The sequence below is a fragment of the Natrix helvetica genome (assembly GCF_964273705.1).
Source record: "Natrix helvetica genome assembly, chromosome: Z".
NCBI classification, from domain to species: Eukaryota; Metazoa; Chordata; class Lepidosauria; order Squamata; family Natricidae; genus Natrix; species Natrix helvetica.
This window is the reverse complement of record NC_138554.1, coordinates 53,595,809-53,613,114: the sequence shown is the minus strand read 5'-3', so window position 1 is coordinate 53,613,114 and position 17,306 is coordinate 53,595,809. Positions and strand designations below refer to the sequence as shown.

General features: G+C 38.3%; 1 protein-coding gene across 5 annotated transcripts in view; it reads left to right on the top strand.

Moving 5' to 3' along the window:
• Nucleotides 1-17,179, top strand: part of GJC1 (gap junction protein gamma 1) — a 32,452-nt gene extending 15,273 nt beyond the window's left edge. For 4 of the 5 annotated variants that reach the window (XM_081971215.1, XM_081971214.1, XM_081971217.1 and 1 more), the window contains exon 2: nt 11,653-17,179. In XM_081971215.1, the coding sequence (XP_081827341.1) occupies nt 11,672-12,853 (1,182 nt within the window). In that variant the 5' untranslated portion in view covers nt 11,653-11,671 and the 3' untranslated portion in view covers nt 12,854-17,179. Of the gene's footprint in view, nt 1-9,276; nt 9,575-11,652 lie in introns of those variants that run through there. The other variant, XM_081971216.1, reaches the window with a different exon arrangement.
• Nucleotides 17,180-17,306: the final 127 nt, after the last annotated feature.

The following is a 17,306-nucleotide window of genomic DNA, read 5'->3' as shown; positions in this document are numbered from 1 at the left end:
AACGTTTCGATGAGGTCCCACTTGCCATCTTCAGGCTGGTGCCTTCGGCTTTGTGCTTGTGCGAGCAATGCATGATCGGAGCTGCCGTCTTTCTATAAATATTGGTGGGGGTGTGTGAAGTGCTGGCTTTGTTGCTGTAAGTGAGTTGGTTGGCTGTGTTGTTACATCTTGATTAGTTGATGGAGTTGATGTATGCAGATTATTCGGCCGTTTCGTAACATCCTTTGTGGCTGAGGTACTGGCTGTGTGCCCATTAGTCTTTTCTGTTGTAACGACCTGGGTAATGGGCTGTGTGATGACATCCTGAGCTCTAGTATAGTGATATCCTGAGTCCTGTGCTGCAATATCCTGGGAGGTTGGCTGTGTTGTAACATCCTGAGCCTTTGCGTTGTAACCTCCTGAGTTCTGTAATGTAATGTCCTGAGCAGATGGCTGTGGTGTAACATCCCGGGCTTTGGCTTGGCTCCAAGTTTGCGGTCTGGCCATGTGTTCATGGCGTGTGTCAGTTTGCTTTGTGTGGTGGTTGGAGGGGGTTAGAGTTAGCAAACATCAACTCCATCAACTAATCAAGATGTTACAACACAGCCAACCAATCCGCTTACAGCAACAAAGCCAGCACTCCACACACCCCCACCAATATTTATAGAAAGACGGCAGCTCCGATCACGCTTTGCTTGCACAAACACGAAGCCGAAGGCACCAGTCTGAAGATGGCGAGAGGGACCTTGCCGAAATGTCGCCAAGATACTCTCAATCTTACATGGAAAAAGACCCAAATACACCAAGACCTGCATACCTGTACCCGTGAAAATCTATGAAAACAAATATCTTACCTCTATGGGGAGGAAACCTTCCTGCTGACCAGGACCTACGAGAAACTCGAAGTCCGAAGAGCCACCATCTTATGTGACCTCACATTCCTACGCAACTGCCGAGACATAATCATTCTACCAGCAGACAAAGGTAACACCACTGTGGTAATGAACACATCTGACTACCAATCCAAACTATCCAACCTACTCCAAGACCCCGCTTACAAACCTCTAAACACAGACCCCACCACCTACCTGGAAAAAACCACCAAATCCAAAATAAAACCCTCTCCCATCAGTGAAGAGATCCAGCGAAGAGATACACACACATGGCATAATTTTTCAGGAATTTCAGACTGCTGGTGTTCAGTGATAGTAGTCCATGGAAATATTTTAAATATTAAACTGCCATAAGTTCTTTTTTCCTTCAAGCTTCTCAAATTGTCAACAGCTTTCTCTTGTCTAGGCTCTTCATAATCCTTGCATGGTCTTTGTACATTAGGAATAAATTCTGCAATAACTAGTAACAACATCTCCTATAATGCTACGCTTGAGGGCTTTAACACAGCATGTATATTCAGCTTGACAACTAGCATTTCTCTCCTTTCATTATCTCCTAAATCAGCGGTCACCAACTGGTGGTCCGTGAGAAAATTTAGGTGGTCCGCAGAAAAATTATTTCCACTTTTTATATTGCACTAGATCGGATACGTGCAATGAACGTTTGTGTTGCTACAGAGAGTCTCCTCCTTTGAGGTCTTTGTGTGTGGGTTGGAGAGGGGAAGAAATTCCAACTTGGGGTGTGCTTTGGCCTCCTGGTGCAGGGCTTTGGCCGAAGACTGGAAGGAAGTGCCACTGGTGGCGAAGAACCAGAGGACCTTGTTCCAGTGGGACTGCATCATGGCCTGGAACTAGCTGACCATCTCAGCCCACTGAGCCTCCAGGCACCAGTAGCTGGCCTTGCACTCCTGCACGTCTTTCCTTTGCTGGGAAGCACATGTTTGTAGTCCTCAGTGAGGTGCTTCTACTGAGCCGCCTCCTTGGTCAGATCCAATTTGAACTGAGCTGTTTCGCCAACTCTTTCTCATGGTGGCTATTTAGCTCCAACAACTGCTTCCTATTGGGGCCCTGAGGAACCCGGGTGGGGAGGCGAGGAATGGCTGGGAGGGATAAGTAAAGGCTGGCGAGGCGCCCCTTGATGTGAGTGAAATCAAGTTGGCCATGCCCACCCAGTCACATGAACCCCCTAGCCACGCCTACCCAGCCAGTCATTAGGCAGATCATCTTAGAGGTTCATGGGATTTAAAATTGTGAATTTAGTGTTCCTTGAGGTCCAAATGACCCCTGTCCTAAATGATTTGCTTTGTGTCAAAAGAACAGTTTGTACTGTGAAAGCAATTTTCCATCACAGATAAAAAGATACTTCCCTCTTCATTGAAAGTATACTGATGCATTGATCCAGTTGTATGCAATTAGTTTTAAGCCCAGGGACTTTTCTTTTGTTAAAGAATAACCATCACTCTGCTACTCAAATACTTGTGGTTGGATTTTCTTTCTTCTTTCGGTCAATTGGGTCCCATTCTTGAAGACTGCTTGAACAAGAAGAGTTTTCTTAGGAAGATTTTTCAGAAGTCGTTTGCCATTGCCGCCTTCCTAGGGCTGAAAGAAAGGGGCTGGCCTAAGTTCAACTAATTGGCTTTGGGTCCAAGGCAGGACTAGAACTCCCACTCTCCCGATTTCTAACCTGATGTCTTAACCATTACACCAAATTGACTCAATTGGAGATAAAGATGACCAAATTAGGAGGTATTCCTTCTCCGACAGTCTTGAACACTACTGTATGATTTAACTTTCTGCTTGCCAATGTGCAAAGCAGACATACCAATGTATTCAGGTTGGTCCAAACAAGGCAAATGCTTCCATGAATAAGTACACCTCATTTTTCTGGGAAGTGTTTTTGAAGTCTCTCACTGATTAAAAGATAATTTATGTCGTACTCTCTGGAGAAGCTTCTATTTCTGTGCACATATTTTACATTGTATTTTTCTTGCTATGTATACAGAGTGGTATTCAGCAGGTTCTGACCAGTTCTGGTAGCGGAAATTTTGAGTAGTTCAGAGAATTGGTAAATACCCCCTCTGACTGGTCCCGCCCCCATCTATTCTCTGCCACGCCCACCAAACCACACTCACCAAGCCATGCCACATTCACCAAGCCACGCCCACAGAACTAGTAGTAAATTTTTTTGAATCCCATCACTTTATGTGTAATATACCATTTATAGGAGTGACAAGACTGCTGTTGGCTCAGGATGTAGCAATGTGATGTTGCACATTACGATCACATCACTTAGTAAAGGAAATTCTTATCCCAATTACCACCATAACCTGAGGACTATCTGTATTTGGCATGTTTCTTAATTGGAAGTTTTTAAGTAAATATACTTTTCAAATGTTGGGAGAAAATACATTAATTATCTTTCATTTAGTGCTTTTGTGTTTAAAAGACGCTTAGTTTTCACATATCAAAAATACATAAAACAATATAATGCCTCTATTCAGGACATAATAATTTTTAGTATGCCAAATGGGGATAAATGTAGATGTTCAGCATAACCCTGGAAATGCAAAACCACATTTGGGGAGATAGAGATTTCTAACATTCACCCACACTTTTTGAAGATTGTGCTACTATATTTGGTTTTCCAACCAAACTGCTGCACTGAGAATAGGTGAGTGAAACACTAAGGAAGAAAATGTGCTGCTGCTGCTTTCCTATGGATATTCCATAAAACTGAAGTAGCCATGTATGGCTATTTCACACTAAATGCATAAAACTCCCAAAGGGCAGACAGGCTACAAGAATGCTACCCATACATGGCTTGAAGGAAACTGAGGTTTCATTTATTTTCTTTTTAGATTACTAAATACACCAAATGATGTAATAGCGGGTATCAACAGACGTGCCAATAATATGATCTTGAGATGATTAAATATTTTCTGCATAGTTGCAAGTCTGCATGTCAAGGATATAGTGGTCAGCTGCTGAACCAGATTTTCAGCGTAGTCTGGACACATTTAGAGCCCTTGGTACATCACTTCCTGCAGGATATGTTTCATTCTGTAGGTTGTCTCTGCTGCTGTCATGTCCATTTAATCCTAGGTGAAAACATGCTGCTTTGTTTAATAATATGGCTCTTCTCCATAGCTCCGAGCATAGTTGGAACTCTTTGGCTGTAATTCAAATTCAGCAGGCAAGCAATCCTCTCAAATTTAATATTTATTGTCTAACCCAAGCCATCAGATTTTTAGCAGGTCTGCAATCATTATACTTCATTTGTACTTTCCTCATTTATTTTTCAGTAGTTTGTTCTCAGAAGAGCAAGCATAAAGTTAACAAAAGCTGTTTTGTAAGTTTTCAGCATAATTTAGCATCAACTGGAGAAATTCTTTAATGTTTATGACATGATTAGTATTGCTCCTCTAGTTTTCAGATTGGGAAGGCATCATAGTATCAACTTCTGATGTGAAGTGGATCAAATCAAAACTGCTTATCTATTAATAATTACCCAGCAGCTTTCAAGGTTGGAAATGAAGATCTCAGTTTAATACATCCAGACCCTAACACTCAGTTAAATACACCCAGTTCCAGACCCTTACATTTTCAAAGGACTTATACATTTGTTTTCCAAATGTACCCAACAGGGAAAGTAATCATAACATACGTGCAGAAAAATAAAACTATTGGAATAAAGATCCAATGAGATAGTTAAAAACATGGTTAGAATTAGAAGCATGTTCTAGGGGCCTTAGCTACTATAAATGTATGTATAATATATATTACTAGTAATTTTCCCCAAAGATTTAATGAGAAATTTAAACATATGTCCTGAAGTTGTGTGTGTGTATCTGTCAGACTATCTGTCTCTCTGTTTATATAAATAAACTTATTATTTTTACACATAACTCAAGGTGGTGAACCATATCCAACAGATTCTTCCTACAATTGTTTTGTAACAAGTCTAGCCACAAATGAAAATCTCAAGTAGTAACCCGAACAAAGGATTGGGGAAACCCAGTATTTTCAAATGTGTTTAATAAAATCAGCATTTTCAGTATCTGGAAATTAATTTGATAAGTTGTAGAAAAAATATGTAGCATTAGTTTATTTTTTTAGGAACAGATTGGCTGAATTACCATTTGCTTTCTGCAATGAAAAAACAGAGTGGTGGAAGAGCCACCCCCCCCCTCGGGCCTCTGGGACGCTTTTCAAATATTAGTGTCATTAAAAATTACAGCCCTTTTTTTAGTATTTGTTCTACAAATCATAAAAACACTTTAAAAAACCATAAAATCATCTTGAATTCCTGATATGTGATGTATACATTTTTGTTTTCTAACTATGGATAGATTTATCGTAAGAGGAAAGAGAAGAAAATTGTTTGTGAATGTATAACTGCTGCTTCTTCTTTTTTTCTTATGTTCCCAAAATTTCCTCAAGGTGGGTCTGGGAGAGATAAGCCATGGCTTGTTAAAATACCAAAGTAAGCTGGCAAAACAAAACTCCTGTTGCGAACTAAAAACCAGTCACTTTTAAATCCACAGCTTTTTTTAAAATACAACTTTTCTTTATAACATGTCACATGAGACCAGCTTGCAAGAACTGAATAACCCTTTTATTTGGAAAATGAAGTAAAATGACTAATAAAATAATCTTGGAAGTTGTATGTTACAGAGAGCTGACTGCAAAAGTTGTGGCATTGAGATCTTGGAAAATTTGGATGTATACTTAACTATTTTTGTATAATTTTTTATAGTTCATAATAAGAAAACAGTCAAGAGAAGGCCTAAAATATGGACTATTTCAGCCCCTACTTTGTAATGGTTCCATTGGCAAAAATAGAACATTTCCCAACATTTTCTGTAACTAGCTAAGAGACTTTCTATTTTTGCTTTTGGATTTTTTTCCTCAGCTTTTCCTTGTAGAACTCTTCCAGCTAAAAATTATTCCTAGGTCTCCTTGCATGTTTTCGTGTAGAGATCTTTCTACATCTCAGCCAGCAATGCTCATAACAAAATGTGACCTCCTGACACAAACTCCACTTCTTATGTATTTGCATGGAATGTCTGTGCACATATAAAAGGGGTAGTGTTAATGTTGCAATGCTCCCTTTGTCACTTGCTGTCTTTTGCTCGGCTGTGTGGATTACCATTTCCCCACAGATTGTCAATAACAGTCAAGTCTGGGATTGTCAAAACTTTTATTTTTCTCTCCTCTAAGTACTTCATAATTGATTGGAAATAAGGTTATAACTACAAATATAAGAGCCCAAGGAATTTTAAAAATGTATTAATCAGCAACTCTTGTTTTTGAATATTATTATTATTATTATTTATTAGACTTGTTTGCCGCTCCCTCTCCACGAAGGGACTCAGGGCGGCGTACAATAAATACATCACATGTTACACGTTAGACATTACACGAAGGAGGTATAAAGTCACAACAACAATTGTTACAATACATAAAACAACAATAATAATAAGGTTAAAAAGCATTAAAATACCCCAAAATTTAAAATTTAAAGTTTAAAATTGCCAGGAGGATTAGAGATAGAACTATAGTTGAGCCAGGCTGGCTAGTTGGAAAAGGTGGGTCTTGAGTTTTTTACGGAAGGAGCGGAGATAGGTAGTAATCCTAATGTCGGGGGGGAGGTCGTTCCAGAGGGCTGGGCCCATCACAGAGAAGGCCCTGCTCCTGGGTGCCGCCCTCTGGCACTGTTTAGTGGACGGCACCCGGAGGAGTCCCTCTCTGTGAGAGCGGATTGGTCGTAGGGATGTATGGGGCAGGATGCGATTCCGCAAGTAACTAGGTCCTGTGCCATGGAGCGCTTTAAAGATGGTGATCAACACCTTGAAACGCACCCGGTAGACCACAGGGAGCCAGTGCAGCTCGCGCAGGAGAGGTGTTATATGGGAGTATCTCGTACTCCCCATAATTACCCGCGCGGCCGCATTCTGGACCAGCTGTAGTCTTCGGGTGCATCTCAGGGGAAGCCCCATGTAGAGAGCATTGCAGTAGTCCAGACGGGACGTCACCAGTGCATGAGTGACTGTGCAAAGGGCATCCCGGTCCAGTAGGGGGCGCAATTGGCGCACCAGGCGAACCTGGTGGAACGCCCCCCTCGCCACGGCTGCCACATGGTCATCCATAGACAGCCGGGCATCTAGGAGGACGCCCAAATTGCGCGCCCGCTCCATGGGGGCCAGTTGCTCGCCCCCAATGGCCAGCGATGGGATCCACTGGTTGAACCGGGGGGCCGGAAGCCACAGCCACTCCGTCTTGGAGGGGTTGAGCTTAAGTCTGTTGTCACCCATCCAGACCCGTACGGCTTCCAAGCACCGGGACATCATTTTGACGGCCTCGTTGGGGTGGTTCGGGGTGGAGATGTACAACTGCGTATCGTCAGCGTACAGATGGTATCCCACCCCAAAACCACGAATAGCAAGTCTTACTCCAAAATCCTCACTTTGATATAAAAATGTTGAAACTTGACTTAGAAATTATCTGGGCTTTCTTAGAAGGTACATGTGAATTGCTCCGTTCTGAAGGCAAGGTACTTCCAAACATGGTTATGGAATGATTTCTTTTTTTATCTACAGCATCTATATAGTGTCATTTTTAATGTGACTTCTATATTTATCCATACCACAGAAAATCTGTTTAACTATTTATTTACTAGATTTATAAGGCTACCCAACTCAGTGTGACTGTGGGTGCCATATACCAACAAGAAATAATCAAGGAAAAACTCAATTAACATAAAACATTGAATAAATATATAATAAAAATGCTGGCCAAGCATAACAATAAAAACAACCAAAAAGGAACTCTGTTCAACTGGATCAAAATGCCTGGCCTGGTTATAACAACCCTTTCCCAAAGGTGAGCAGAGTTGGAGGCTGTCCTATATCAAGGGTGGGAGTAAGCATTCCAGAGTACAGGGGCCACCACTAGGAAGGTGGTTCAGGTCCCATAAGGTGATAAAGTTTAACACAAAATCTGGAGCATGACCTATCTATAGTGGGCAGATGTTGTGGGAGAGCTTGGTCCCAAAAGTAACCCAATCTTTACCATGTAGGGTTTTAAAGATGTACCTTAAATCACACCCAGAAGCCGGTGGGAGCCCATGCAGCTTGTGGTGTAGTGGTATACATGGGTATAATTTAGTTGTGCATATGACTACCTGAGTTGCTGCATTTTGGTCCAGCTGAAAGTTCCAGATGTTCTTCACAGGCAACCATATGGACAATATGTTGTAGTAGTTTGAATTAATAGTGTGAATTAGGTGACTAAGGAATCCAGGAATGATGACAACTGGCACATAAGAGGCTGTTGAGCAAAGTTCCCTTGGCCACAGCCAATAGTTTCTTTTTGAGCAGAACTGAATCCAGGAGAATTGTCCAAATTGTATACCAAGTCTGAACAAAGCACTGCTATCTCATCCTGGGCCAAAGATTGACACACTCCAACTCTCAGATCTAGAAGATCTAAAACCCATTACTACCTAGTCTTGGCAGGGCTGAGCCACAACCTGTTCTTCCCCAGTTCCTCACAATCTCTGGATACTAGGATAGGATGTTAACCTCACTCAGCTGGCTGGAAATAGAGGTGTATAACTAGGTATTATCAATGTTTTGATGATACCTTGTACCAACAAATAACCACACTCAATAACTTCATGTAGGTATTTAAAAGGAGGACACCACTGACCTCTGGCTAAATTGTTCCTTTCCCATCCACACTGATTGCAACTGACAACAGCAGAAGGGGGGGGACGACTACTGAAAAATGGTGCCTCACATTCTCAGGCCCCCAGAAGGATACCATGGTTGATGGTATCAAAAGTATGGATTCAGCACCCCTACTCCAGCTTACTACAAGTCGCCAGTAAGTGCAATCAAAGCCATATGAATATCCCAGTCTTCATTCAGTTTCCTTCCTGGAAGAACCTATTTTCCACTCATCAAAAAATTGCTCATGTAAAAGATCTGCCAGGGGATAGCAGCCCCAAAATAAACATAAAATGGAATAAAATAAAATAACCAGAGCAATAGAACCAAACTAGACATCTTGTTGCATTTAACAGCCTCTGTTTGTTTCCTCCAAGGCCTGTGGATAGTATAAATCACATAAGGATTAAGGGGCATAGGAAAATATTTTTCTTTTGAACTTTCTACTCCCTGCTACTTTCAAGATGAAAATATCCTTCCTGAGAAAGACAGTGTCCATGCTTCCATCGTTTGTGGGTAGTTATTACTTAGTACAGTGATGTATCACTGATATATATTTATCTTGCTGTTCTGTTTTAACCACACTGATTCTCCATGCTGCAGAAATGTTTAAAGGAAAAAACAGGAAACAAAAAATGCAGTCATGTGTTTATCATATGTTTATTTTAGCTTGTCATATGCTATATCATAAAGCATTTCGGAGGATTGGAATTCTCCATTATTAAACAATCTTTAAAATAGCTTTTTTAAAAATATAATGGCTATAGTACAATTGTAAATATCTCACTAAATGTACATAATTAAAGCAACAACATTTTACAGGTAATTCAGCCTATTAGTGGACCTTGAAGCAAAATGTGGAAATGCAGTGTATTGTTAAATTAAAACTTTTTACCTATTTGTGAGAAGAGGATTTGTCATCCCCTTTATTTAGAAACTCCACTAACCTCCACTCGATAAACATACAAATAAGTAAGTGCATATATTTTATTGGGCAAAAAATACGTGCTTTAGCTGTCATCTATTTTAGTCCCAGCTGCTTTTAAAGAAGTACATTGAGAAATTCATTATTTTCCATATGTTGTTGAATTTCATCTTTCTGTTAAAATTAAACAATGATGAATTTTAAGATTTAACAGAGAGCTAAATGGGATATTCCACAAATTTGAAACCTTGCTGAAACTACTTGGTGACTTTAAGGCATACAAATGCAATCCTACTCAGTCTACTTGGACATTCCATTGGATTCAGTATAACCTCCAGATTATATGTGAATAGAACAATTTTGGACTACCAAATTTTAATAATCCTCAGAAAAAGGAGAATCCAATATGCATTATTTTCAGGAAAATTTCGAGTAAATCTTTACTAGTAAAAAATCTAGTAAAATCTGAACTCCTACCTTAACTTTCACTACTTTTTTTCCACATACAGCAAGGAAAGCCATTAGATCTGAGAATAAACCTTTGGTATAGAATTCCACTCTATTGGCTTTGTGGATGTGCTCATGTACTTTTCTTGACAATATATGTAATGCCTTCCTCCGGGATGATTTTTCCAGTATAGCTCAGAGTCCTAACATTACTTGGTGATCTCGTATCCCAATTAATATTTGGACAGGAGATCATCAAATTAAGTTAGGACTCTGGGCCAAGTATTGGTTTGTTTGTTTTTTAATTGAGATCAGCTGAGATCAACTAGTGCTTCCACCTAGTGGGACAAGTATATATGCATAGGGATTGAATGAATCTACAGAAATTGAATTTTAAAAACATAGCTTTTAAAGATAAAGTTTGCTGCTGTTGGACTTACTCCCTTCTTTCTTCCTTTCCTAATAGGAAATCTAACAATACTAAAAGTCTGAGAGTAACTGATATTATCTTGTGCGATTTGATAATCCCTTGATTTGCTGTTTTACTAGTTCCACCGATAACTGACATTCTTGCTTAATTTCTTACTGCTCTTTATGTGACACATACACATTTGCTTATTTTATGTCGATTTTAAATAGATTTCAGTCTTGTCGTAGCTTAAAGAAAATTCTAGCACTGCTAGAATCTAGTTCTCATTTAAGTTTCATATTCAGGTTAAGAAAATGGGATGAAAGTGCAATGTCATACTTTAGATATAATGGAGAATTGTTTAAATTATCAACGTACGTGCTGAAGGCAAGCATACCTTTAAACTGTTACAATGCAGTTCATTGTAGTTAGAATGTGTGCTTTCTTCAGGAAATGCATCAATTAGATCAAAGTTTCTAAAACTGAGTTGCCTCCCTTGGGAAGGTGCAGACAGAGTCCAGCGGATGTGTGAAGAACCTTTTAGGTTGCATATTGTTATTATCCCTTTTCCTCCAAGTTTGGCTGTATTCTTTTCATTGTTCATTGTATTTATTTTATGTTTGAATTTTTAGAGGAAGTGTGTACATTAAAATTACACTGAAAAGAGGCATAATGGCAAAAGGTTCAGGAAGCCTGAATTAGATAATGAAAATGGAATAAGTATAAACTTTATATAGAACTTTAGAATGTATCTTATATTTAGGAAAATTCAGGCAAAATATACATATAACATTGAACAGTGGAAACGTATTTTAAAATGTATTACTAGGCTGTCTGGCTTTTATTGGAAACTGTATATTAGATAGTTCTCAACTTATGATCAGTGACTTAGCAACTGCTTGAAGTTACCGACGGATCCCAAAAAGGGTACTTGCAACCTGGATTTGAGGTTTTGACAGCTATCATCCCCCTCCACAGTCACATGATTGAATTTGGGGCTTTTGATATGACGGAACATTTATAATAAATATGTTCTGGCTTGGGCAAGTTCAAATTAACAAAAGTAGAAATAAATCATGTCAATATAAAATGTTAATAAATATTAAATGGAATCATTTTTAGAACTTATTTCATTTATTTCAGGATGCAACAGGGTGCAAATTTAGAAAATTGTAAAATCATTATTGTTCGTATTCAATGCTGGCATATTTTTCCTTTGTTGAAAAGAATATATTTAAAACCTCCTCTGTTCCCCTCCCTTGTTCTTAGGTAAACAACTTTGACCACGATGAGTTGGAGTTTCTTGACCCGTCTACTTGAGGAGATCCACAATCATTCCACATTTGTGGGGAAGATCTGGCTGACTGTGCTGATTGTATTCCGCATTGTTCTCACTGCTGTGGGAGGGGAATCCATCTATTATGATGAACAAAGCAAATTTGTTTGCAATACAGAACAGCCAGGTTGTGAAAATGTGTGCTATGATGCTTTTGCCCCGCTCTCTCATGTGAGGTTTTGGGTATTTCAAATCATCCTAGTCTCTACTCCCTCAGTAATGTACTTAGGCTATGCTGCTCACAAAATAGCTCGGATAGTGCAACATGGCGAAACGGAACGGAAGTTACGAAGCAAACCTCTTCAAATGCGTTGGAAACAACACCGAGGTTTAGAAGAAGCAGAAGATGATAATGAGGAAGATCCAATGATGTATCCAGAGATTGAGGTAGAGAGTGAACGAGAGAACAAGCAAAATCCATCCCTCGCAAAAATAAAGCATGATGGTAGGAGGCGAATCCGAGAAGATGGGCTTATGAAGATTTACATCTTTCAACTGCTGAGTAGGACTATGTTTGAAATTGGCTTCCTGATAGGCCAGTACTTACTCTACGGATTTGAAGTCAGTCCAACATTCATTTGTAGCAGAAATCCGTGTCCCCATACTATTGACTGTTTCATTTCAAGACCCACAGAAAAAACCATATTCCTGCTCATCATGTATGGTGTGAGTGGTCTGTGTTTACTTCTAAACATCTGGGAAATGCTTCACTTGGGATTTGGCACCATTCGGGACACATTGAATAACAAGCGGAAGGAGCTAGAAGATTCAGGAACCTATCATTATCCTTTTGTTTGGAATACCCCATCAGCTCCTCCAGGATACAACATTGCCATGAAACCTGACCAGATACAGTACACAGAATTGTCTAATGCCAAAATAGCACATAAGCAGAATAAAGCCAATATTGCCCAAGAACAACAATATGGCAGCAATGAGGAGAACATTCCCACTGAACTGGAGAACATCCAGAGAGAAATCAAAGTAGCTCAGGAACGCTTAGATATTGCCATCCATGCATATAATAATCAGAATAATCCATCCTGTTCCAAGGAGAAGAAGCCCAGAGGCAGCTCGAACAAAAGCAGTGGCAGTAGTAAATCAGGGGATGGGAAAACCTCTGTCTGGATTTGATGCTGTTCACTTGATAGGAAATGCTACTTTTTTGTTGTAGCATATTATATCTAGCAAATTGGGTGCGAAATAATTTCTAGTAAAAAATAATTGGACTTGCTAAAGTTCAAGAGATATTTCGTGCTGCTAAATGGTACTGTGCAAAAGAACAGAAGAGAAAAGTAGTTATGCTCACAAACATATATTCATATTTCTTCCAGATCTGCAGACGTCCCAGGGATTTTTTTAAATTATTTTTGTTAAAACAGTTTACACTGTATGTACAGTATTATGGTACCTTTTATTATGCACATTTTTGTATTTGTATATTGGATATCTCTGTTATATATTTTATATTAAAAGGAATCAAATAGGAATTTTCAACATTTTTCTAAAGAATTTTTCTCACATTTCATAGAGATGGCTGATTTATTTTGAATTATGGAACAGATAATTCTGGGTGACTGTCATGAACAGATGTAACCCCTTCTGCATTCTTGTCCCAGCCAAATAAATTAAAAACCAGGTTAGTGAAATATGTCTTCAGATGTAGTCAGATTTTTTTTTTCCTGTAGTGAATATCCTTGAATATGAGTGGACAAAAAAAATGAATTTCAGACTGGCTGTTTCTAGCATATAACCTTACATTCAGTTTAAGAGTCTTCCGAGAAAAAAGTGCCTGGAATTGACAATATTTTCTGAATAAAAAAAGTAAAGAGTTCAACCACTGTGAAAATAAAACTTCATGTACCTGATAGTTAACTTAAAACATATATTTGATATAGCAAAGTAGGCAAAGCAATTGGGTATATTCTGATGGCAAACCTATGGCATGTGTGTCACAGGTAGTACATAGAGCCCTCTCTGCGGGCATGTGAACCCTCGCCCCAGCTTAGCTCCGCCGCACATGCGCGCGTGCCTCCCACCAGCCAGCTGGTTTTTAGGTGTCTGCTGGGCAGGGCTGGGGGCGCATGCTAGAGATGCAAATTCGTGTGTGCATGTGTGGGGCACATGTTGGGGTGTCACATGCATTCATGGGGGTGCGCACGCATTGTAGGTGTGCACATGTGTGCTTTTGGCACTCTGTGCCGAAAATGTTAGACATCACTTCTCTAGATAATTTATACTGCAGCCCCCATATTACTGACCTCCGTTGGTTGGAATTATAATCTAAAAATCTAGATTGCCTATCCCCGATTTAGAGATGACTTCATCACCTCTTCATCCTGCAAACAATTTAAAGTTTTTAAAAAAGTTAGACAAGTTAAGTTGAGACAAAGAAAGGCCTGCTTTCTTGAAACTTGAACCAGTATTCAAATGGTGGGAAAAAAACATATCCTTGATTTAAGGGAAATATAAACAGAATTAAAAATACTTGCCTTTGTTTTGAAGTGGGAAATGTTACTTTAAAGACATGTGATGTACAACATGGTTCTTCCAGAAATTCTTTATTGTGGGGAGTGAGGGATTGTGAATTTGAAATGATGGGAAAAAATACTTTAACAAATCTATTTATTTTAGCAGTGTCCAAGGTCAGTCTTCCTCTTTGGTCTTTTAAATTCCTGTCCTGCTATTAATACATTGCTTGCAAAAAATAACAGGAAACTACTTGGGAGCTATAATTTTAATCTTGCAAAACTGCAGGCTGTTCTAATTAAATACATAGATCATTTGAAGGAAAGTTTCGTCTCCATACAGCAAACTGGAAATCTTACTTCTTTCCTAATAAGAAGACAAAACAATTAGTTATCGGCTTTTGGAGTTTGCCCATTATTTGGTTCATAGATTAAATGTATTTGAATTGCTTGTGTTTTTTTTCTCTATTATGGTGCTGAGCTGACAATATTTGCAAAATTTGGTAAAACAGTTTGGATTTAATGCAATACATGCTCATTAGAAAACGGCTTTCTGTATTTTACTTCATTCAAGATAATAGTAAAGTCTGAATTAAAAACAATGGGTAGCAATGACACTATCCCAAGTGCTTGCCATTTTTCCTACTGCTGTGATACACTCACTGAATAAACTGGCTTTACAGAACCTATCAGTAATCTAATAGCTATTTAAGTAGAACATGGGGTTGTGTCCAAATTTAGATGCATTCAACCCATTTTTGGTAGCAAATGGAGCTGCTTGAAATAGATAATGGTTGGGGATACTTAACAAACAGGATAGGCAACGTGAGGAAGGACAAGTTCTTTCAAAATTGGACAGAGGTATCTTTTTTGTGTGGTGTTCAAATTATTCAGGATATATCTGCCTGACTATTCCATCCACCACACAAAAAAGCCTCTCTCATTTAGCAGAATCCCAGGTTTTTTAATATAGCCTTTATTGTCATTGTACAAAATAAATACAATGAAATTGGTTTTGTGCAATATTTTAAAAGGCCTAGATATAAATGAATACCAACGTGCTGCTCTGTCTAACTTGAAAGAATTGAATTGAGAAATGTGAGGGGCTTTTTTGTTACATATTTTAACTTCTTTTAAGAACAAAGTGTTGTCCTGGTCCCCCCCCCCCTTTACATCTTCTATTATGTATATTACATTTTACATCATATTTCTATTTTACATTTCAGACATCTTATTTTTATTCCATATTCTCCCGCTTAGTTTGATTTTTTTCTTAATATACAAACAGTATCCTTTTTCCTCTCAAAGTTAATCAAATTTAACATATCAAAGAAATGTGAGTTTTGAATAAGAAAAGTCATGCTTCTACTATTGAAAAATCTGTATCCCAAAAATTATTTTTAAAAATGTTGTTTTGAAATTACTTCAGTGTTGGTATTTAGCAGAGATTATTCTAATCAAATGATGTAAATTTCTCCCAAGCTGCTTTTCTTATCACTCCAAATTCGGGGGCTAGGTGCATATTTAATTTTTGTTTTACTGAAAAAAATCAGCCAAGATTTAATATTCAGCTTGTGTTTATATGTAGAAGGCAATGTTTATTGACTTTGGTGACATCTTAATGGCAAGGGCAGTAAGGACAGAGAAAACTAAATATTTGTTTATTCATTGTAGAAAGGGAAGGCTAGATAAACTGGTACTTCCCTTTCTAAGACGGTTCTCCCATAATCCTCCTCATTAATCATACTGAATGTAACCGATAGGATTTGTAATCCAATACATTTGGAGAGGTTTTGATTCTGTTTTGTTGAATTTCAGCATCATTTTTAAAAAGGGGGTGTTTGCAATCTTTCCTCTTTAAATGCACAAGACTGAGGGTAAAAATAGTGAATAGTTGAGCCAATACTTTGAAAGCCCATGGCTTCTTCTAGAAGAAGTGAAATAGCTAGTTTTCCTAAAAGAGAATCTTTGATGGATGAGTAGGCTTATAAAAAGGTTGTTTTAAACATATAGCATTAATTTGCCATTTTCACACCAGAAAAGTACTGTACCAAATTTTGCAATTTTTAACAAAGGTACCGGTACTTGGAATGCAGGATGTAGAAATACTGTGCATTTATGAATGCCAGCAGCAAGTTAATAGTCAAATGTTTGAATGGTGCTATAAAAGAAAAAGAGAAAAATTAGTTCATGAAGTTTATTCTGAAGTTTGTCTTGAATAAAATGCAGCCTATGTTGGATACAAAAGGTTTATTAATAGTTGTACCCATAATTTCATGTGTAAGCATGTTTCTTCTTGCACTGAAAGATGGGTGGCATACTAACAGAGTTTGGGGACATGAAAGATCATATGGTAATAAAATGTTGTCTGCATGACTTCAGATCCCAATATTGACTTTCAAATGTAGATGTTATTTTTCCCCCCCTTGGATAAAATATCAGGTGATAACAAAATTTTAATTATCTCAGATTCTTTTTAGACAAGCAAAGTGAATGGATTGAGTGACAAACCCCATCCCACCATGTCCAAATAATAAAATCAAGGTTTTCATGCGGTTGGAAAGCAATTTTAGCAACAGATGAGCAGCTTTGAAGATGAAGCAATGGGAAAATATTTTCCCATTACTGTTTTCAGACATCAGCATTAGATAGAATGAGGTTTGCCTTTATTTAGTTCATTTAACAAACTCTCCCCAAACTCTCCAATAAATGCATTGTACAAATGAAAAGTACAATAGAATGTTTGTGTCTTCAAATTATTGGAATGGCTGCAACAATAGATCTAATACATTTTCATCCTTTTGATGATCAGATATACAATCTCTTTTGGTGTACTTTTAGGATATACTACTTTTGCATTGTTGCAATCTGCCCTTTACATTCCAAGGGGGAGGGGGCATCAGCAAAACATTTTGTAGGATAACTGTTCCTATAAGGAAGGGCAAAACCTAGATACCAAAAGGTACTGGGTAAAAGTAGAGAGATTGAATTCTTTCCCCTGCTCTCAAAGTCAAGTGAAAAAAAACAAAATACTTTAAAACTTTCCATTAATCTAATCCATGAGTGAGAAACCATGTGGAAAACCCTCTCATGTAACTTTCTGTACATTTGTTAACAAG